The sequence below is a fragment of the Dermacentor andersoni genome, chromosome 5 (genome assembly GCF_023375885.2).
Source record: "Dermacentor andersoni chromosome 5, qqDerAnde1_hic_scaffold, whole genome shotgun sequence".
Classification (NCBI taxonomy): domain Eukaryota; kingdom Metazoa; phylum Arthropoda; class Arachnida; order Ixodida; family Ixodidae; genus Dermacentor; species Dermacentor andersoni.
Genome location: NC_092818.1, coordinates 189,599,836 through 189,623,631, shown reverse-complemented (window position 1 = coordinate 189,623,631; position 23,796 = coordinate 189,599,836). Strand labels below are relative to the sequence as shown.

The 23,796-nt window shown below is 48.7% G+C and overlaps 1 protein-coding gene across 2 annotated transcripts in view; it reads left to right on the top strand.

Annotated features, from left to right (window-relative positions):
• The window catches only part of LOC126532314 (protein C-ets-1-like), a 195,769-nt gene that overhangs the window by 27,297 nt on the left and 144,676 nt on the right, over positions 1 to 23,796 (top strand). For both annotated transcript variants that reach the window (XM_050180002.3, XM_050180003.3), the window contains exon 2: positions 1,555 to 1,663. In XM_050180002.3, coding sequence (XP_050035959.1) covers positions 1,565 to 1,663 — 99 coding nt within the window. In that variant the 5' untranslated portion in view covers positions 1,555 to 1,564. The remainder of the gene's footprint in view (positions 1 to 1,554; positions 1,664 to 23,796) is intronic.

The following is a 23,796-nucleotide window of genomic DNA, read 5'->3' as shown; positions in this document are numbered from 1 at the left end:
GGTAAAACGCACTCAACGTCCTTTGGAACTTCTATATCCAGAGCGGACACTTTTGACACGTCCAGGGCGCGTGCATACAGCAAGCAGTAAGCGCGAAGGAGCAGCTTTTGCCTCGGAGGTTGCGAACAGTCGATTTCATCGGTGCGCAAGGGACAGCCCAGCTGTTCTCCTTGAGAAGATAGAAAGCCAGAGGCGAGCGTGTGAGTGAGAAAATAAAAAGCTCTAACAACAAAGCAAAACGTTGAGTCAGACCCTTCTTGGTCGTCGTCGTGTGCTGCCTTTTCGTGCGCTCATGTGCGCCTCTCCCTGTCCCCCCCTTATTCTTCGCGAGGCTCGAGTCGACTCCGGTTGCGACTGTTTTTAGAAACCGGCTTTCGCGTCTCCATCTAAACAACGGGGATGAAGGCATCGGGTGCACAGTTCTTACCGCTCACACAGAGGCGCGCATCGTACACGACGCAACTTCAAATAAGGTATCCAGTGTACGTGGGTCCGTTCCCGTGTCGCACAGGGAGGGTCGATTTATGTGTGGAGATGTAGTCAAGTGTGTTTCTGGCTCGTGCATGTGGAGTAATATAGTTCCCCGCATTAACACCCGCTTATACTCATCGCACGTATTTATTATCATCCTATCAATTGCTTACCGCCTTGAGCATACTTCGTAACTAGGTTATAAGCCGGGGAACTTTTTCACAAAATGACATGTTTGAATATTGAACACTGCTGAACGCTATTTAACCTGCGATATTGAGCACTGCCCGTCTCGACTAACTTAATGCGAACACCAACCTCCGTCTACTTAATTTATTTATGATCTGAGCTCCTGCGCTTGTTCTTTTTTATGCTGAGTGGGAATAAAAACATGCCAACTATCGTCATTGCTTATAGGGGGCGCTTTTTTCTGATTGTTTTAAGCATTATGCTCTGTTGATGATCTCAAGTTAGCATAACTTGCCCTTTGTAGCGGATTAGAGATTAACGGAGTGGAAGCTCAGCCTACCATCGCTATGTTCCGCCCCGCTGGTGCCTCGGCCATGGTGCATTCATGTGATTCCACACCATGGTGCCAACTTATTATTCTCTGTCTCGTTTTGTCAAAATCGCCTCTCTTTGTATCTCCGGCGTCTGGAGTGGGGAATGATACTCATCATTAGAGCTGTAAAAATAACAAGCATTGCAGCGGGATGAATGAATGAAAGACCGTTCAAATGATGGCGGTCTCTCGATGCGTTCGCCAAAGCAGCCTGATGTGCACAACTGGATGTTATATGCTGTTTAGTGTGTATGTGCCGTCGATGGCATTACGTCGTTATCTTAGTGCTTCGCGAACTATAGCGCCTGCCTTTTCACAGTGACGAAGAGTTGTTATACGACTGGGCAAATGCTAAACACATCTGCAAGCACCTGACATGTGCTTGGTAGTCAGCTTTCCAGCGAATTGTTAAAGCATGCTACAAGGGGCAATATTCTATAAATATAGCAGTTAGCATACAATATGATGCAGATTTCGGTCTAGAGAAGTGAGTTCAAGGTGTTCTTTTGTATCTTTTTCAGGATCTGGAAGATGGATTTAGAATTCTACGCTGACTTCAGCGCCGTGGGTCACTACTCAGCCCAGACTTGTCTCAAAAGCATGTCGGCGAGAAAGAACAAAGTGCCTAAAGTGAGTATTCAATTGCGTTTAGTTTCCTCAATGAGCTGGAAGCTTAGTACTGTCCACTTATTGTGAACATAATGTGCATATATTAACAATGTATTACCCCTGGCAGTCGTAGCCATAATCAGGTACGTGTCTGTAACTATAACTATATAAAGGGTGCTCTTCTTTTTTTAGCTGCACTATATTTTTGGAAACTTCCTGTCGCAGATCTCACAATTCTAACCCTTAATCAAGAATTACTCGATGAGGTGGCCCTTACTGCTATGGGAAACGAAATGCGTAATTGAATAACAAAATTAGGGTAAATAAGTGTTTAATTAATTATTTTAGCGGTTCGTATTTAACATACGAATTGTAGCTAGTAAGTTCACAAGTCCTAACTGCTTGGAAAAGATTATAAGGACTGCACCAGTTTTGATATATTAATTTGAGAATTGTCCGACGAAATGCATTGGTGTTCCAGTTACTTTTGTGCTTCATTGCATAAACATCGTAAAACAGGCCAGTGCATTTCGTCGGACACTTCGAAAATTAATATCTCGAAACTGGTGCAGTCCTGAGAATTCGGTCCAAGTGGATAGGCCTTGCGAACTCACCGTTTATAATTCGTAGATAAAAATATGCGCCGTAACATAATTAAAACGTTATCAGCGCAATTCTGCTAATTATTCAATTAAGCATTTTGATTTTTCGTGGCAGTAGTGGCCGGCTCACCGATTAATTTAGATCAAGGATTAGACTTGTGTTATGTGCCACAGGCAATGTTTAAAAAATTTGGTACAGCTAAAAAAAGAAAATGCCCTATAATTTCTGCTAAGCAGTGCAGTTTTTTTTTTCGAATCTATAATTGCGAGCCGTTGTGTGCTGAAACTTAGTCACGTACACGTTTTCGTCTAACTCTGATCTAGACACCGTATATTAAACGAAAGAGAGTGATCGAGCGTGAAGTCCATAACTATACAACATTTTGCTTTATTAAGGTAACGTGTTTGTGTGCCGATTTGCCGTTTACAGTAGCTGGCTCAGCAATAAGCACCATCTGTACTAACAGAAAGAGTAGCTTTCTAGGCCATATATATGTGGCCTACTGCGCCTATACGTTTCATAAGCGCTGCATGGTCTGCTACCGCCACCGCAGTCGAAACTACGTTGCTGCCTCCAACGGACAGCTCTCCGCAGAGCTATCGATTACCACACAATCGAAACGTCGCGAAGAATTAATCTACCAGCACAGCTCTTGCTTTCTTCTCACATGGGTTGCAATTAGGAATCCTTCTAAATAGACGCCTATACCGAGTTGGCCACACAGAAAGATTATACGGTAACCACACTTGCGCTCCGAGCTTCGCGTCATAGAAACGCAAGGTCAGCGAAACATGCTGTGCGTGAGTCAGCCCAGGGGCACCGAATAACCGTCTTTCGCGCGGTCCAACGCTTGCAGCAGCAGGTCGCTAGCAAGCCGCCGAGCCAGTGCGGCCATCACAATTTAGCCGCCGGGCTGGGCCGTCTAACGGACACTGTTCGGTCCTCCGCAAGCTTTTTTGGCATCGTCGGCTTGTGTGCTGCGTTCGAGTACAACGCGCGGCCCGGGCAGAAGTGTTGGATTCGCTCCAGTGGCTAATGAGGCGTAATCTTGACTTATTTATAGGCTCGAGCTATCGCCGCGTGGTTTTCGTAGCCTTCGTTTCCCTTGTGCAGTGACGATCACGCGCCCCCCCGTGGCATTCCGGATGCTGCGCGTGCGGGCTGCTCTCTCGCTTCTGCGCCACCGCGCGGGTCCACCTCTTAATTGTTAGCGCATCGTTCGCGCTTGGTTGTCCGTCGTGGGCCTGCGTACAGTGCGCAGAGGAACAGCGAGGTCAAAGACCGAAGGCCACGCAGAGGCTCGATCGCTTTCGAACGAGCAGAGAGGCCGTGTATCGCAGCAGCTCGCTCTGCATGCCTTTTTTTTTTCTTTTTGTTTTTCGTTCTTCCTCTATGCGGCCTCCATATGTGCACAAACATACACGGCTGTGCGGAAAAGTACTAGACCGCCTTCAACGCCTATAGCTCGTGTTCTCCGTTTTCGAGGTCGCAAGCATCAGCGCTTGCATGCGTATACCACTTGATTAACGGCGAAAGGGGCGAGTGCGCGCGCAGGCATGTTCGAGCCTTGAGAAGGCAGCGGACGTGTTCGCGGACGCTAAGGACGGTAATACCGTCACTTGTAATCATCAGCGCAGTGGCCTTTTGTTTCCCGTCGGAGAGCCTTTCCCTTGGACTAAAATAAAAGCAAGATAACAGGCTTCGGCCACGCGTGTGCGTCTCAAAAAGTAACAGTCGACTATATATGAGCTGCGCTCTCGTGGTTTCCTCAGAGGCTGCGGCGACTGTCAAGAAGAAAGCCATGTGCAGGTGGAAAACCGTTATTAGGCGGCAAGCACATTAGTTTGTCTGTTTTCTTTTTGTTTTTGTTTTTTCTCTCTTTTCCTGCATTGTAGTCTTCCGGAAGGCGTGAACTATCAGATAAACCACGTTCCACAGAGTCTCCGATAAATATCATTCGCCCGCGGTGACAAATCAAGACTAAGTAAACAAAGGCACTGCGTCATTGGTCGGTGTGCTATAGTAAAGTAACTCGGGAGCTGTTAGGTCTCGACAGGATTGCGCTCCACTGGCTACGCTACGAGGTTGCCAACGCCAGAATGTGTACATTCGAGCTACTGCGCTAAAGAAAACGTGCCGTGTGTGTCAAGAAATACAGTGGATACGGAGAAGGAAAGGAAGCGTAATTAATGCGTCTATTGATTTGTTAATGAACACAGGAGCTGTGAGGGATGCGCTGTTGATGACGACGATGACCACAGGAAGGAGCGGTGCCTTGTTCGGGCATGCAAGATGAGGCCCACGACGGCAGTGATGCACTCCGTCTCGGCGAGAAAGCGGGGATGACGGCGATACACTGACGATGCAATGGAAAGCACATCATGCTGCGCTTACGCGGCAGAAGCTCATTTCCTAACTCTAATTTGACACAGCGCGTACAACGAGGGCACGAGGAAAGGAAACAAAATATGGCACTGCGTTTGTGTTTCCTTTTATCGTGCCCTCATTTCCCGCGTTGCGCCACGGCGTAGACGGCTTTCTGCTCACTATATCGCTATATTTCCTGGTTTCGACCAAATCTCAAGCTTTTGTGTAAATAGCGCGCAGTAAGTTTCCCGTTGTGTAGGGGTACTATAGGTGTGTATTGTGTCATGTACGCAACCCCTTCGTGTCACCTGAAACGTAATTCGCGAGCACCGCAAAAATTAAATCCTCGCGAAAATCGTGGTCAGTGACAGGTGTTCGGTTGCAATAAATGCCCCCTTAGTTGACGCGTGTAGCCGGCACCACGTCGCGTGCACTCGCCGCAAGAACGATAGCTGGGTTAGCTTCGTTCTCGGACCACGCAGGCTATACGTCTTGTGTGAGGAGCGTGCAGAAAACTCGTTGAAATATTATTAGAGAGTTTTAGCAGAGCGTTTACGGTCCGCTCCGCTCAGACCGGCCTATCACAACAATTGGCACGCAGCCGCTCAGCAAAACGCTACTGGGAACACTGACGCGCGTGCGCACAGCACACATAGGGGCAGCGGAACGTGGGACGCTGACCACGTTCCGCTAGGAACCTGATTTAGCGGTGCGTCAGGGAGCGTGTAGTTGCTTTCGTAATCGTTTTACCGCCAAGCTGAGAGCACGTCAGTGGCATCTCTGGAAGGCGCTCTTGTTAGATAAGCGAAATCAATGCATTCTGTGCAGCCACCGGTGCGCGTGAAACGTGTGCGGAGCGGAGCGCAAGCAAACGCTCTGCTAAAACTGTCTATTGTTCCTTTGCGAGTGTAGATGTCGTCGACGTTTTGAGTTAGAAATAGCTGTCCCATCAACGGAAAGGCGTGACGGCACGAAAAATCTCCTCGTCACGCTCAATCTTTTTTTTTTTTTTTTTTTATTATGGGGTTTTACGTGCCAAAACCACTTTCTGATTATGAGGCACGCCGTAGTGGAGGACTCCGGAAATTTCGACCACCTGGGGTTCTTTAACGTGCACCTAAATCTAAGTACACGGGTGTTTTCGCATTTCGCCCCCATCGAAATGCGGCCGCCGTGGCCGGGATTCGATCCCGCGACCTCGTGCTCAGCAGCCTAACACCATAGCCACTGAGCAACCACGGCGGGTCCGCTCAATCTAACAGTCTGCGTTATTCCTGAATTGAGTTTTTATACGGCGCGTATTGCCAACAAAAAAATGTGCTAATGGTATGCAGTCATTTCTTTTTTATTACATACATCCTCATTTTCTGCCTCTCGAACGAGAAGCACATTAAGGACGTGGGCTTCAGGAAGCTGAATGCTCTCCTCTGGCGGCGAAAATAGCGTAACCGACGGGTTCACTTTCCTCTCTTCTAGCCCGATATCACTGTTTCAACTGCAAACGCTTTTGAAAGCGATAGGGGGATATGCATTTGGCAGCGCCAGTGAGGCATTCGTGGGTGCTTCTAGCACCCGTAAGAAAGCAGCGGGATCCTCGCTGTGCTTGCACTTTCGCTGCACGCCTTTTTTCCGTTGTTTGCCAGCGCTTGGCACGCCTGCGCGTTGAGGCTTGCGCAGTGATCAGTGCCAGGATTAGAGGCGGTCTTCGATCGCCCAAGGACTCGTTCCGCATATCGTGACAGCAGCAGGTAAAGAGTGAGCCAAGCATCAGGTGCATGCTCTTCCACAACCGTTAAGCCAGGGTAACCGGGTTATGCTTATATATATACGTCGTTGTTGGGTGCAGCGCCGCGGAAGCTACGGCTGCGCCGCAGAAGGAAAAGCTACAAGGAAACGAAGATCGCCGCTTCGGCGCGCTGCATCACTTTCTGGATTGAGGGTTTCACAAGTTTATGCGATGCAAGGGATGCGTCGATGTGCTTGATTTCACGAATCCACATGCCGCCTGAGTTAGTGTTGATCGAAAGACTTCGGCAACGTAGTGTAGTACAAACGCTGATTTACTACATTTAGCAGCTGCCCTTCTGTCTCTTGGCTTCGGGAAGCTAGCTTGTGCTGTAGTGCACGGTATCTATGAGGCGGAAGGCATAGCCACCAGCTGGGCGCCTGTCGGTCTACATTTGTCCACATTGGCGTGCTTCCCGCGATCGTTTTTTTTTTTTTGTTTGTTTGTATGCGTCAACGATTCCATGGGCGACGAGCGGTCTATAACCTTGAAGCGAAATGCAGGCCTGCCTAGCTTGCCCGAAGGCGTTCACTACGCTAAGGGCCTGGTTTCGCCGGTGCGACGTTGTCACGTGGCCACTCGATTGTGGCCGATGGAAACCTGGGCCAGAAGCGCTACGCTTCGACCGTGTATCCAGTAGGCGAAAACAAAACGGCTAGATAAATAGGTAGATACATAGCCCCTGGAAAGTATGAGAAGTACCCTGAGAATGCTAACGCATTAAAAAGGGGACGCAATAGAAAGACCGTATTTCCGGAGGAGGCACAGCTAAAAAGACAAACGCGATGACGATGGCAATCAAGATGAGGATGAAGGCTCCGATATAACGCGACATCGATCATGTGACTCTCCCACCTGCCCTAACGGCCATTCACTATCTAAATGCCTATTCTGTTTACCCCGATACCTTTACAGCAAGCTTCGCCCCGCACCGCGGCACGTAGCGTGGGCGGACTAATTTGAGCTATTAGAGCAGCCATTCCATGCACGATAGCATATTCAGTGCTTCGTCAAGTATAAACAAGGCTTGTTTCTATCCGTTCATCAATCGCGCTTATAGCTGTCGTCGCTTCCGCCGGTTATGTGTCGCAATGACTCGGAAAAGAGAAAATAAGGCCTCTAATCGACCTGAACGTCAACACCGCGCTCGTGGCCACCTTCATGCCTAATGGCGCCCAATGTATTCGATCTTGAACGAGCATTGCCGCAGCATTAATCGCTGAAACCAATGCCTGCCTGCAAAACACTCGGTTCGACGCAGTGCTGCCATTTTGAGATACTGTGAAATGCGGTTCACTTCAGCCGTTACAGGCACCGAGCCAGAGTATATTCTTAGGCTAAGGTGTGTCAGAACCAACGGGGTGTAGGGAAGGGCTGTGGTTAGGGTAGATCACGTCACCGCGCGAGCTGACAAAAACAGGTCTGTTTCGACTTGCACGCGCGCGGGTAACCCAACGATGCGTATAGTCGAGAACTGTGTTTTTAAGTGAACAATGCGCACGCACGTACAGGGGCGATGTCTGTGACGCAGGGAAGCAATTGAACCGCTGAAAAAAAAAAGAAGTTCTGTGCTTTTACGTGCCAAAAACACGATATATATTACGAGGCATGCCGTTGTGGGGGACTGAGATTAATTTCTACCGCCTGAGATTCTTTAACGTGCACCCAATGCACGGTGCACGAAATCTTTTTTGCATTTAGCCCCCATCGAAATGCCATCCAGCCGCTGCTGGGGACAATCGAGCCAGTGGAATCACTATTCCTAGTATTAAATAGTGCTCAATAATATTGCGCAGTTCGGGCAGAATCCTGCGGGAGATTCCGCGCACGCTGGCATGCAGGCACAGACAGAGCGATGCTTTATTTAGAAATGTCGCAAGTTCGAGTAGTGCTGTTAATCGTCGGTATCGCAGAAGGAAGTACCTCAGTGTCTAGCTCTTCCGTAAATGGCACTAGTGGCACGCGACTTGATATAGCTGGTACAGAAGATAAGTAAACTTTACAAAGCAAACGGAACATTTCGACTTATACCTCATTGACTTAGGTGACGCGTCTTATATAAAGGAGGCGCTTAATTGCAAGAGCGAGCTCCCGCCGACGAGGTCCAATAAAGCCCTTACCTGAAGTACGGCTGGTAAATCGTCTGTAGTTGCACAGCTTCGTCAGTTCGTCAGGCCTCCATAGGAAACTGGCTTAGTTAATATCAGTCGTAAATTCCTAGATCACCCGTGTGCATGTTATTAAAATGCTGACCACGTTCGATTGGTGACGCCGTAATAAATGCTTGTCATTTTCTTCCGTATTTGTGATGAAGCTGTTCTCCAACTGGTGCGAATAGAGAGCTCTGACTGCAATGCAGTGAAACCATCTGGCGACTACTGGACCTGTTCAGGGCTGTGCTTTGTCATTTTTCGTTCTGTGATTCGGGCGTGAATTCGCTGACAAATTCATTCAAACTTGAAGTAAGAACTACAGAGAGAGAAAGAGAGAGAAGCACAAGAGAGGAAAGGCTGGAGGTGAAGTGATGAAAGGAAGAGCGAAAGAAAGAAAAAGAAGAGGTAGTCATAGCAGCACTTCGTGTGCAGAAGCACACGCACGCAGCTAATTCTTGCGCATTAGGAGCATACGCCGTCGTCATTTTTTGTGCGCTCACATTCTTTTCAGCGTAGCTGGCGACGTCGGCGCCATGGGTGACGAAATGGCACGCCGATATTGCGTCGCGTCATGCTTTTCTCAGAGTGGGCGTCCAAAAAGGAACCGGCATGAGACATTATTTCATAAGAATGTACATACATATGCACTTGATTGCCTGCTTCCGCGCTGATCACTGCGGTCGCCTTCACTTTGGGTGAACCCTTGCGCCATCGTGTTTGCTGTACATCGGTAGAGATACTAATTATCATTCCCTCCTTCTTGCTTTCTTTTTCCACTTAAAGGCCCTGCGCCATGCACGCTCACTAAATAACGCCTGCGTCTCATTTGCTACATATAGGCAAGCCGGGTAGCCTGAGGTCACGCAGAAGCAGTGACATCACCCACGGTGTGACACGGGTGAGCAAGCTTGCGTGCCTAAACAGCGCAATTACAACAAACTCCACGGAGAGCACTTTTGTCGAAAGTCAACATAAATGCCTTTGGGAATGCTTTCTCCTTTGTACGATAGTTGTTAGCACCGCGATTATCGGCTATATATAGGGAAGAGTGCGGGTAGTGCTCGTTTTGTGCATACCGTAAACGTCACTCTCCGTCGCAGTGTCCCCTTACGCATATGCAGGTTGTCTACGGCCATAATTCACGCACCGAGACGTTGGGAACACGTGGCGCTGCTACTGGAGTGTAACACATATAACGTTATGTAATGCACTCAGCATTTAGTGGCGCGTTCTCGCACATTCAGCGCGTGCTTAAGGTAAAACGAACCTTGATTGGTCTTCTTCGCGCACCTAAGCAGTACTGTTAGCAGCACATTCTTGCGGCAAAGAACTGAATAGGTACGTATTACCTGGATTAACGGCAAGCGCAACTCACACACAGCAAATAAAGCACCACGCGGCCGTTCCACATGCGCAACAATGCGCTAACGACGCTGTAGCCCTGTTGTTTAAAAGCGCAGAGTGTGACGGCATTATATTACATTGAAAGCTGCCGAGCGGCGTAGCGCAATTGTCGAAACAGCTCGGAAAAGAGACACGTGCTCAAGAGAAAGCAAACACAGCGCAGTGTCTGCTATCGACTTGATCCTGTTTCTTGAACCGTTTTCCACGCTCGTGCAATGTACCAACTGACCGTCACGCTGCAATACGCTTCCGTAATATATATATATATATATATATATATATATATATATATATATATATATATATATATATATATATATATATATATATATATATATACTTGTTTCTGCACCAAAATTTTCCCGTCAGTTATTTCTTGTTATTGAGTGAAGCGTGGCTGCTATGATGAGAAGAGCAACTATAATTTCTTGTTTTTAACATTGAACCTTTTCACCTCGGCCTGCCCCGTCAGCCCCATGTTTTCCAGCTGATTGTTCTGCCGATTCGTAGAAAGATATACGAGCTGCTGCGTAGAGCGCGCTTGCAATGACGCACACCTGTCCCTGCCTCGTCTCTCTAAACACTGCAGTCTTATCTCGTCTGCGTTGTTGTTCGTTACTTCACGGCAGCCTGTGACGCTAATGACCGGTTTGCGCAGTGCGCCTCTTTGTGATCGCGCACAGCACCGCCGCAGAAATTACGCTGTCAGAGCGCTCATGCGTGCGCTCGGGCATTGTATCACAGCGGGGGGCGCATTCGTTTTACCTGCTAGCAAGCTGCCTTATATATACGCGCGCTTCGGTTCTTTTCTTCTTTTTACAGCGAAGTTGTTGGCCTCACGTTGGTCGGCACTTTTTGTGTCGTTGTCCGTGGGCAAAAGTGTGCGCCAATCCCGGAGGTAGTGTAACACCGGACCGACCCGCGGCGTAGCTTAAGCAGGCATCAAGCACTGAGAAAAGTGAAGCGAAACGTACATACATTCTTCGGAATCACGCATACAACATACAGCATTCGCTTCAATAAATAACAAGCACAAAACAGGCATCCGAACCAGATAATTGATTACCCGAGTAACACTAAACGACGCTTTATTTGAGAGCTGGATACTCTACGCTTCTGGTCAAATCGTAAGTGTTCAAATAATTTTGGGGTGTCAAATTTCGCGAAATGAAACAAGTGAATGGCATGCTGTGGCTCTACTGCAAATAATTCGTGGGGCCAACTTCTAGCGAAGTCTGGCCTTTCTTGCTTACCAAATACATTTCTTTCTTCTTATTGCTCCTAAAGTCTCCTTTGCTTTGTTTATAATTAGCAAAGGACAAAAACGTTGCCTCATTTCGTGCTATGGGTGGTTATTCCGCGAGGCTAGTATTTCGCATCGTATCCTTCGTCAGCAACTTTGTTTTACGCTCTATCTTTTTAACACACACTGTATTACGCAATCGAAAGACCCAGCAAATCACCGCGATAAACTCAACGCACCCAGAAACTTTCTCTGAGGGCCGTAATTTGTCAGGCCTCGAAAAGCATGCACGCGAGCAGCTTCAGTGGCGAAGTTCTTGCGCCTACCATGCATGCGTCATCGCGCACGCAGTTAGGTTGGGTAGCAAGATAATTGCAAGGAGATTTGGACGTAACGACGTTTCCGGCCACATCGTTTCTTGCACGAGGACAAAGCAAGGTGGTACCGGTATAGCATCGCTGTATTTACGCTGTAATGTGTGTGAAGCACGCGCCTGGAATATGGACCATGGATACCCGATCGAGCACGTGTGTCCTCCAGTTTCTGGCGGCATGCGTAGTTGCGTTCGTAGCCGTCACGGCCGCGAGCGGCTCGAAAAGTTCGTAATTTGAAATCACTGCCTCATACCGCACGCCTGTGACTTGCTGGAGCACATACGCGTCACTTCATGCATAGAATTCAATGTGCCGCTAGTCCTGTGCCATTGCGGCCGTACTCGCGACACGACAGTGCGAGGCGAAAAGTAAAAGCTGATTTAATGTTGCTAGGCCGTCGGCAGTTCATTAAGAAGAAAATACTTGGTCCATGGCCAACAACGGAGCTAGAAAATAACACTTATGCGTGGCTTTCAATATCTTCGTGGAAAATACAAAATCTATTAGGCGAATGTTATATGTTCGTGAATTACGCCACTATATATTTAATACCATAGATCCTGTATGGGTACCTCACGACTCTATATTTGTAACACACGTCTGATTTTATTACGTGTTGTTTGTGTACTTTTACGTAGATATGATTAGATTCGTCAGCCACTTGATCTGCAAAAGCGTCAACTTATGTGCGTGTTTTCGAACTCTCTCGTGTTTACGGACCTGTGTGTCGCTGAGTTTTCTTTTAGTCATTTCTCTTAATTCATTTACTCTTGGGCGAAACTTCCGAAATGTTTGTTATATTTGACTGTCTTCATGTTTACGTGCTTTTAGTTTTGCTTGCCCTGCGAAGAGGAGTAGCCGGCGCCATTAAAGGCGTCCGCCTATATCCTCCAACTACTTATCAATAAAAGAAAATGTTCAGGAAGATAATTTCAGTGTAGAGGCAAGTTGAATGGTTGCGTGCTGCTGGTGCTGAAGAAAAGCAGGAAAATGTTTGAAGGGAGTTCGCTGCCTTTCGGAGAAGTCGATCGCCGGCGTACGGCATATTATGCAAAGCGAGACCAAGAATAAGAAGGCCTTTATCTATTTTACATGTCACTTGCGTGGTCGACGACGCTGCATCGAATTAAGTAATGCGGAATGCACGCGAAGTTATCGTGCTTTCCCTCTTCTAGCCCAAGTTTATATATGTATATATATTGTGTGTGTGTATGTGTGTGTTTCGTTTGCCTCCAGCAGGCACAATCGAGAGCGCGCTGCTCTGTTCGCCTTCCGCGTGCCTTTGGCTGACTCACGCCGAGAATGATAAATAACGCGAGCCGAGCCGAGGAGGACGATCCCGTCAGGTTCGCCCACGCCCGCGCAGGGCACACACACCATGCACCTCTACACGGCGGGCTTGGCGCACGCAGCTATCGCCTTCTGGGCCGCCCGTCTTCCATGCGGTCTCGCGTCCCGTATACGAATTCGCGCGCGCGCGCGCGTTGGCAAGCCATCCGAAGCCGCCGGCTTACTGCGACGTGCCGCGAAAGCTGAACAGAAACCCCATCCATTCCATGTAGCGTCGCCTTTCGCGCGCAGTATCCAACCTGCAGGCAACGCCTCTCAAGACGAGGGCGACGCATGCATTGAGTCTTTCCTCGCCTCGCTTTGCACCGCATGCATCATGTAGTGGGACACGGAGCAAGTTCTTATATATGCTCACTCTCGCTCGAATAGCGTGGGTGCGTTACGTAAGAAGGTTCCCCTTCCTTCGCCTCTGCCGTCTTAGGTGGCGTGTGCGAGGTATACCGTTAACTCGCTCGCTTGCGCGGGAATGCGGACGGCACCGCTTCGTATACTCGTCATTGTTTTGTTGATTTTCCTTCCAGCGAGCAGTTCCTTCAAGGAGGCAGGTGCATAGATATCCGTGCGGTAATCGCTTGTGCTATGTCTTCCGCCTCGCGGTATGGAGGCAGTGCTTAGCGGTTCCATGGGTATGGGCACCGTCCATCGACAAGGGCCCGTTTATATTCATAAGCAGGGAGGGTCTACCGCCGCGGTGGTCGCACGTTCAGTCACGCGGGGATCCTTTTAGTGGAGTCTGGAGCTGGGGCGTGCACACTGTGGTGAGTAGCGTAAACACTGTGATCCGACGGGCTTGGTGGACGCCGGTTGTTGCGAGGCCGAGCTACACAGTGCTCATTGGCGCCTCTTCAAAGGAAGCCTTCTTTTTTTCTTTTTTTTTCATCGCCACGCATGAGCTTCTTAGGCACTTTTTATTGTCCATGTGTGGAGATAGGTGCATAAAGTATACCAGTTGGGAAGAAATGATAAAACAATAATTTCTAAAATATTTTAGGTACACGCTAACAAAAATGCAAATAACATAAAGTTGGTGTCAGTTGCACTTGGTGAGTCAATATACCTCAGCCTTGTGTTACCGTAACCGGCACCGGGACATTGTAAACTTCTTGAACGTACTAATTGTTTACAGTGTTGATATCACGTGTAACAACTGAATGTCAGTTCAAATATTCCTTCTGAGGAGAAAGATGTCTGTAATAATTGAATTTCCAGCATTGTGCATAAATAACAAATAATTAGAGAGCCGGAGCAAACACAGACTATTAATAATGAACGCAATGTAAACACCCCGTGCGGGAAGGAAACGACACTTGGTACACAACAACAACAACAACAACTACCACTACTACTACTACTACTACTACTACTACTACTACTACTACTACTACTACCACAAAGTTCGGATGGCTTCCCGGTGCGTAGAACATATAAGATTTGATCTAGGGCTGTTGTACCGCAAGATGAACATGTAAGCGCTTACCATGCAGTGAGAAACAATTTCACACGACAGAGGGCCCGTACCACGTGTTTTGAACACCGGGAAAGTTCGAGTTCATTCGTTTCTATGTCAGTTCGCGAGCTATAGGCGGTTAAGCATTTAGCGTAGCGACCTCGTGACTGGTTATATAACTTGCTACAGAAGCTTGTTGCGCCAGGAAATAATAAAATTAAAATGAGAAGAGCAAGAGAAATGTAAGCCGCATGCTTAGAGCGAAATTCATGCAACCGATCTGCTTCACGTGATTTTCTTTTCCCTCCACGTCGCCCTCGTCAGCGTGCCGCCGGTTTGGCTCGTTGGCGCGGAATCCGACGCTTTCACGGCCGCCGACTGGACTGCGCACGAGGTTGGCAGGGAGAACAGGTTCCGCCCCGCTTAATTCTCGCCTCCTTGGCGAGAAGTGCGTGGCGGGGAGCCCTTCGCGCACCCCTATGTGCGCATGCATACACGATGCGGGCAATCGGCCCCGCTCCCCGCAGCTATTGACTCAACTCCTTTCGTTTTTTTTCTTTTTTTTTTTAAGATGTGGTTTCTTCTATACTGTCCTGTTCCAAGCTCGCTTTCTCTTCTCCCCCGTCCTCAGCGTCTCTCTCACTCACCGTTGCGGAATCTGGGTCAATGTCGGAAGGAGATGGCCTAAGGGAATCCGCTTGCACCGTCACCGACTTTGGCTCGAGTTCGATGAAGCAGCCGTAAACCAGGAAGAATTGAAAGTGGTGGAAAGGACGTTTTCTCTCTACTCTTTCTTCTTGAGAATGGAATGTTCTTTTGCGGGTTTTCTCTTTCTTCTTTATTATCTTCTTTTTCAAAGCGGGGGACGTTTACTACTGCCAGTGAGGATCGCAAATGCTGTTTTTAATGGAAATGGTAAGGAAATTCTCGGCGCGTAGGCCAGGCCAGTCGACATCGCAGCCTTCCAGATTCAAGCTGCGATGCCAACTTGGAGGTTTAGTTCTCCTAATTGCCTCCAAAATAACCGCACGCATCCTGTGCTTGCCGAAGGTTACCTCTCGTGGCGCCGGTGTCGGCTTAACACGCAACCGCCGTTAATTAACCCACTCAAGTAGTTCCTGGAAGCCTTTCGCAACGTAACTGAACAATGATTGTAATGAGATGTTGTATACTTTTCACGACACACTGCACAGGATGCACGGCTTTCGAAATTCCGCAACGTCGTGTAGTTCTGATACGCATTTACTTCATCATCACCACTCGCATCTTTCCCGTGCAGATTCGCAAGGCACAGCAAACAAGCTTCTGCCGACCTCTCTGCCTTTGACATAAATAAATTCTCTCTCCCGAGAGCAGGCATGCAACTAAGGGACAACTTCACAATAAGAAGTTGGTATTGCGCCTTCCACCAAGACTTCCATTTTTAAGAACAGCCACGCTTTCACGGTGCCATCAGATCTGCTCCCTGAGATATCGGCTGATGCGCCACACTGTAGGGTGCCTGTGTAGACCTTGGTCGTGAGGCTTCGCATTCTTGCTCTTGCGTACAGTTTGCATGCGTTGCACGCACTAAAGGCAATCATGGGTAGTTTTACCAGGACAGGTGGAGTATATGCAAGAATATACCTCGGAATTGCTTTAATCAGGGCTAGTTTCCAGGTAGCAAAGCTACTGACACTTTCGATTCGCGCTGGTAGTTCAGCTATGTGCGGGCGTTCGCAGTGGACAGCGAATGTTGCCACCAGCAGTCTACCGTTTTCAGTGTGGCAAAACTGGTCTGTATAGCAGGGCGTCACCCGAAGGGTGGCTCTCTGAGCGCCGCGCACCAAGCAGCGCATTGCATGCAGCGTCTGGCCGCGAAACAGTGAAATGCGGATCTCTTTCTTGTGTGCAATACATTTGTCCTTTTCTCACCGTTATGGCCGGAATCACCGCAGCGCTAATCGTATCGCTCGGCGCGGTTCGCGCTGCCTGCAGCCCCTTCTAAAATCGCGACCACCCGGAGGGACTCCAGAACGTCGCGTGGAGCGAAGGCGTCCAGGTATAGCAGCGGGCAAACGGTTCCAAGCGCGCACCTCGAATGCTTTCTCTTCACTCGGGGCGGCAAGGCGACGCGGTCGCTGGCAGCATTCAAGGCCACAGGGTCAGCGACAGCTGCCGCTGCGGCGAGCGGACCGACGGCAGCGCGACCTTGAACGCGCTCGATTGTCGCCGTCGCTCTTTCTCCGACAGCAGCGCGCTGCGCTCATTCCACCTGAGGGACGCCCGTTCACCTGCCTGTCTTACTACATGCGTATACGTGCGCGCTGCGGTGTGCTCTCCGGCCGCGCACACTTTTTATAGAGCGCGAAAAAAAAGACTGCATCCGTGCGTCTCGCTAACGAGCCGTCGTTCCAGGGGAGCACGTCGGGAGCGCCTCCAATTAATTTTGCCTCTCCGCCCTTCGGCTCTTGGCTCTCGAGACCAAAACAAAGCGCGGCTGTGTCGCAACTGCCCTTGAAACCGTCGGCCCAGAGGAGGAAGAATCGGTGCCAGCAAAACATGCCCTGAAAGTAAGGCTGCATGCCTGACTGTAGGCGCGACAGTCGGAAGGCGGCGGGGATATTATGCCCGTTCAACAAACAAAGGAGAACTGCACTGATTGCAAAAGGAGAGAGACGTCGATTACTTCTTGAAGGCATGTAGAGGATTCAGTGCCTATGCACGTCACACGGGAACAAGCTGTGCAAGCATGCAGCGACTGGCATGGAGAGGTGCCAAGGTGTCCCTCGAACATGCGCGCATTTATGCAGAGTTATTTCGCTAAGAACACCGCTGCGGGCGAACACTGAAACGCTACGTTTAATGACGCATCGCGTGGCAAAGGAAACCGCCGGCTTTTGGATACCTGTCTGGAAACGACGATGCGTACGTGCTGATCGGGTAATTGCGCGCTAACACACCCTGGGCAATGTGTTTTCTCCTATATACTATTCGCATTAAGCAGGGTTAAACATGGTACTAATCGTACACAACAAAACCAAGAGTGTCATTTGCCATAAATTTCTTCTAAAAAACAAAGTTTGTCAGATAAGTGAAAAGCGCTATGCTTAACAAAGTAAAAAGAGGGAGAGAGAGAAACCACAAGGACACAGCGCTGCAGAAACGTGCAGCAATATTTAGAGAAGTGCAAATTTGTCGCTTTTCTTGTAAATTTTTTTTTTATTTGGCAGGGGCTGTCTTACATTTGCTTTATTGGAAATGCGCGTGCCTTTTCATCCTTAAACAATGAAAGATGTCCTTTTTTTAGAAAGCGTCGCATTCCCTTTGTATGCTAGAGGAGAGAGCGAAAATTGCCCCAGCAATCGCTGTGCCATGCAGGTCGCAGGTGTTTCTCTGATTCAGCTGAGCCTTGTGACGTGACTGCGTTTTTAATGAGAGCCAGCGTCGTATTCACCTGTAGTTTGCGATTCGATGACCTCTTTCTTTTTTTTTTCTATCTGGAGCTGCCGCGAAGACAAATTGAGTACGTGGCTCAGAACGCGCTCGCTTCGCCCGTGGTAGAAAGTCCTGTCATTAAATATCAATTTATCAAACGGTAGACAGTGAAGCATATGGTGCGTACGTGTGGCTATACGAACTTAAAAGAGTCAACTTACGCTCGCCGTTAGTATCGGATGACATAAATGACATAAAGATGACATAAACTTATATTTTGCAGACTGCAGTGCAACGCGGCTTTCTGTGACTTGTGTGGCAGGCAAAGCTTGCAGTTTGTTTAAAGTTTGATTGTTGCTTTTACCACACCGGGTACAGGCCAAATTGTACATCAATGGCAAGAATAGTGAGGAAAAAGTTGCATCACGGCACCTCCCCTCAGAAACACAAGAGGCAGCAACAAGTAGCGGTGTATAGGGTCGTTCAGAAGATGCCTGCAAAGCAGCGTGTGGGAACGGAAGGAAAACAAAAACAAAGAACGAAACACAACGACATTTTTTGCACGAACGAAAACGTAACTGAAACGCTATTTTTGCAATTTTTTATTTTGTTTTGGAGTGAAACCGAAATATCAGAGTTTTAGAATAGGGGCCCCGAAAGGTTAGGGCCCCAAAGAGCTTTGCGAGTGCTAGCGTTGGCGCACGCAGGAGTGAAGAGTTTTAGACTGGGGCTTTGCGTTTGCTGATAGCGTCTTGCGTTTGCCGCGCCACTACAGCGTCAAAGAAAAGCTATTATGAATATTAAAATAAAATGTACCATTTTATAATAACAAGAGTAATTTTGACTTTCGTGTTTTCCCGTTTAATTGCAATTTAAAGGTTGTTCTATTAGCAGCAAGTAATTTGTAGCGCCTAATTTTGAGTGACGAACTTTACGTGCCTGCACTAGCCAAGTTTGGCCGTGTTTAGACCTACGAGCCATGAAATCGACAATTGAATTCTGAATCAGCGGCGCCTAATAGATTAAGCTTCCTAACACACGATAGTTGAGAGAAAGCTACGATCGCAGCCACTTCGTCTAGCTTGCGAATTACGAGCAGAAAACAGCGCTCAACAAGAGGACGAAGAGAGGGACACAGACTACACGGCTGACTAACAACCAAGTGTCTTTGTTCGTTCAGTCAGCCTATATACACTCTACGACTACCTCGAAGCACAAGAAAGCTACAGAAATTCAGCATGCGCAGGGGCAATAAATTGCAATCAATGAGATAGGAAGGTTAGCATCTTCGGAAGGAGATAGCCGTAACCCCATGTATGTGGGGGTTATGCTCCTCGGTCCCATAGAAGCCTTCTTCCCTCTTCGTCCACGCACTCGAAGATAGTTCAAGCGCGGTATTGCAAGATCTTGCATGAAGGCGGCCTTCATCAGGTCTTGTGACCACCAAGTAGATGCAAGCCTCGAATTGCATATAGCCAGGCTGAAGCTCGCAGGTTTCCCGTTACCGCTTTAAACTAGCATGGCTGAAAGCCTCGCAACAGGCCCTAAAAGAAAGCACTCGACAGCCGCTCAATCTGAGAATCACTCACGGCAAATGTTTGCGGTTATCCCATATGTGCACCAGGTTGCGCACAATCTGAGAAAGGTTGTCAGCAGGGCAGGCCTTAGGTTGTTGTTCACTGCCCAAAATAAGTTAGGTAGCCTACATATGCGACCAAGTCAATCGGGTGACAGAGAACAAAAAAAAAAAGGTTGTAAAAAGCAGCACAGGCAGAGCTTTGTTGTTGACTGTTGTCACTGTGGTTTATACGATTCCTCTTTCATGCAAGCGTTTCTATATCGTACAAAAGGGGCTTTGCATCAATGACCGCATCGGACGGACGGACGGACGGACGGACGGACGGACGGACGGACGGACGGACGGACGGACGGACGGACGGACGGATGGACGGACGGACGGATGGACGGACGGACGGACGGACGGATGGATCGACGGATGGATGGATGGATGGATGGATGGATGGATGGATGGATGGACGGACGGACGGACGGACGCACGGACGGACGGACGGACACGCAACCACTGCTTTTTTCGCTCGTCTCTGCGCCGATTGAGAGAGAGTGCGTTCTCACGTCGTAGTGCATTCTTTGTCAAAAGTAAGCTGGCCTTTCAGTGCGCGATTGCAGCCATTTAGTTCAAAGGGTCGCGGTTGATTTCATCGGAAATGAAGCGCTTAGGTGTACAGCCTCCCGTATACTTATAACAAGGACTGCATGCTATTTATGTCTCAGCACGGAAGGTAGCGTCTTCTCCGCAATTGAGTTCCGTCGCGGGGCTACGAAGAAGTTTCACATTTCAACGAGGAAGATGCGTTCATTGCATGATATGCTGAGTCAAGCTGCGGTCATCCATCAGCAATTTGCGTCCTTGCCTTAAGTGTTCTGTGCCGTACACGTGCTACGAGTTTCCGTGCGCTTCGCAAGAAAAGCTTTAAATAGGCGTAGAGGTCCCTGCTATCCGGTACTGTGCACAGACAAAGGGAGAGGGAGACAGACCACGTGTTGTTTTCGACCATGTGCCAGTGTTTCTACTAACTCAACAGGCGTGTTGGCCACAGATGTGCTGCTGTTCACTGAATGGAAACTGGAGAGGAAGTTCTAAAATGAATCGTAACTGATAAGCATTTTTTTTTTTCTAGAAATACAAGGAGAGAGGCACGTGCACGTTATTTTTTTCTTTTTTTAGGCGTACAGTATACAGTACAAGATCATTTATGCTCACCCCCTCTCCCCCCGCCCCTTCTACTGCTTCCATTAAAAGCACCAGCTGCAATCCTTTTTATTCGTCACCCCGAGGGGCGAAATAACGGCTTTTGTGGAATTAAAGCCTAGATGCCTGTTGCTAATTGGTGATCATTTGTCTCTGTAATTGGGCACGGAAAAGAAATACAGACAGAAATCTTATTGAGGGACTTCTTGGAATCAACAGTATGGTAACTGAAAATACCGAAAATAAGTACAAAGAAGTTTTTGAGAACCGGATTTCGCACCGTTGATGCGGTTAGTGTGTGCACGGAGTGACTACAGGAGTGCGTAGTGGGGTACGTCTTGCAGACTAGCTCCGCGGGTGCAGTTTTGGTTACTGTTTGAGCTTGCGAGAAGTGCGTCACAAATTGAAACGCTCTGGTACGCTCAAGCGGTGGCAGACAGCCTGCATTCGTGACGTGCTGCAGTGCTAGGCACTTTCATTGGTGGAGTTGGCCGTGTAGACGAGGCAGGGAGTGACGGCATATGCGGGGCTGCGGGCCCGAAAGACGCCAGGCGAGCGGGAGACCTTGGACGCCAATCAGGGCGGGTCCACGCCGGCGTGCAAGCGGGTGTCACCGCGTGTGATGCGACGTGGCGGCGGGGCTGAAATTTTCGCCCGCAGCTCCTCCTCCGAGCTTTATCCCCGAACTCTCCGTCTCATCTCCATTATTTCTGCCCCCCCCCCCCCCCCCTCTGCGTGCCAAGGAACGCCGACTATCATGTTGTTACTCTTTTCTCTTTTAGTCTTCAACGCACTCCATGTTGCCCCTGGTCTTCTCTTCCACGCATTTTACTATTTCCCTTCACTATGGCATCTCCACTCGTTATCGTCGTTTCCTCAAAGGTCGGCGATATATCGTAATGTACTACTTCCTTGTGAACGGGTGGATGATGCCAGGTTCTTGTCCCTATAGCATTCATCATTTGTTGTTTACTCCGCCCTATTTAATTCTCTCTATACATTCAGACTCGCAGTGTGCCTTTTCTGCGCTTCTCATCTCAGTAGCCTTTCGCTGTTGGACCCTGCTCATATCTGGACCGTCAAGAATTTGTGTTGATTCCGCTGATAGTGTCAATCTTTCACCTTTCGAAACGAGCTGTGTCCAGTGCCAGTGGACTCATCTGATGTCACGGTCCCTGTGTCTAATGACTTGTGCTGCATTTGTCATAGTTGCAGTTCTCGTACATCAGTTGTGTGATGTTGCTAGTTCTCCTTTCTTTTTTTCTTTCTTTCTTTGTCGGCACTAATGAATAGACAGAGAGCCTAATAGAAACTTGAGATGTCAGCCCTGCTGTATGCTGGGCTTATATTTCAGATTGTGCTAATGCAAGGTAATCTTGCACAGCTTCCGGGAAAGAGCGTACTTTGTCCCGTACTTGAACATTTGCATATTGTTGCTTGTAATGGCTGAAACGCGCTTTATTGTGGGCTTGGACGAGCGTTGTTGCGATTAGCTTTAACTTGGAATTTGTTCGTTTGAGGTACCTTGCTTGAATTCACATTCACGTTAATGGCTTTACATGACAATCTGTTGCGCAGGTTTGAAATGTTCCCAGCCAGTTCCTTCCATTTTATGACATGACTAATGCCCACGACTCGAGGGCATTAGATTCGAAAATGTCATTTGGCTGTTTCTTTTTTCGTTCTTTTTTTTTTTGCGGCCATTCACAACAATCACAGCTCAGGCTCTACTAGCTTGAACTCCCTGTTATTAACCGCAGGAATGCACCACTTGAGCCCTGGATCTAGCACTAAATTTTCCGGATAGGTTTAAACCTGTCCTGGAGGTAAGTCTCTCACCCGCATTTATCATGAACTGAACCTGAACTGACGTTTATATGACGGAAGTCTGAATAAAGGGAAAATCAGACATCCACCCGTTCGTAGCCATTGCTACGGAAGTCTAAGGAGATGAACGTCCTTGCTTTCCGGAAGCGCGTAGTTGCATGCTGTAAACTACTATGGATGGCCCACTATTCGTGCGACAGTGGCTTAACCGCGTTGTAGCAATTAAGGATTGCTCCCGTGGAGCAGTGTGCTCAATTATCGTGTCACTACCCTTGGCGTAATGGCGTGCGTATTCCACAGAGTATGCGCCTTGTTTGACCCTGACGCCTTATAACGATATTCATCGAATTGCGAGGAGAGGCCCTGTTGGTACTCGCCGTCCCTTTCCATTTCTTGCAATGGCCGACCGGCATGTGTTGTAGTTTGATATATGAGTCGCTGGTGAACCTGTGAGTTAATGCTCCACACTTCATGAAGGTTATTCACACTTTACAGTGCGTTAGAGTGCGGACGATGCGCGCACTAACGATAATTCATAGGTATGTCGCTTCAGTGCGTGCGCATTTATTTACGTCGCTCGCTTATCAGCAAGCTAAAAGTGCGAAATATAAGAACTATTAATGCGAACAGGCGAATGAGGGAGAAAAACATCTTAATTGCGCTGTCTCGTGCACCTCTCTGACAGGTGTTGCGGAAAACGATATTTCGCTGTAACGCCCTGTTCGCAAGCGGCTCTTTGAGTCCGTCTTTACCCCTCAGGACCCAGTATACGAGGAGTGTACTTCGCTCCTTTAAGTTTCTACCCCTTGATTCTTCACGATTAATTCACACGGCCAAAAATGCGCCTAATTTGCCATCAAGGTCCTGTTTCAGGCTCGGTCGGAGCTTATCGAATGCTTTCGAACGGCTGCACGCGGACGGCATGCGTCAGGTGAATAATAAGCAATGAATGCTAAACTAAAAAAAAGAAGAAGAAAACTTGCTCCGACGCTGTTCATTCGCACTGCGCGCCACTTGCTTTCTCCCTCCTACGTAAGGTCGTCGACATGGCGCCGGCATCTGCATGTCGTCCTCCGCCTTCGTCCGTGCAACGTGTGAGCTGACGTCGCGTCACGGTCGGCGAGCCACCGTGGCTGGCGAAGGGGAAGGCACACCCGAACGCCGGCGTCACGCTTGCGTAATTCCCGATTGAGACGCCCTTGTGGGCGAAGAGGGCGATTCGTGGGCGCGTGCAGCTTGCGGCTTCTCACCTGCACTCTCAAAACACGATGTGTGTGTCCCAGACCTGGCTTCCGAGATCGTCAACACAGCTGGGGTCGTCTCGCAACGGGAATCTCAGAGGCCAAGCTACATGCCTGACAGTTCTTTGGGTAGTGTAGAGGCGCACGGGACAGCTCGAACGTCGGCGCTGGC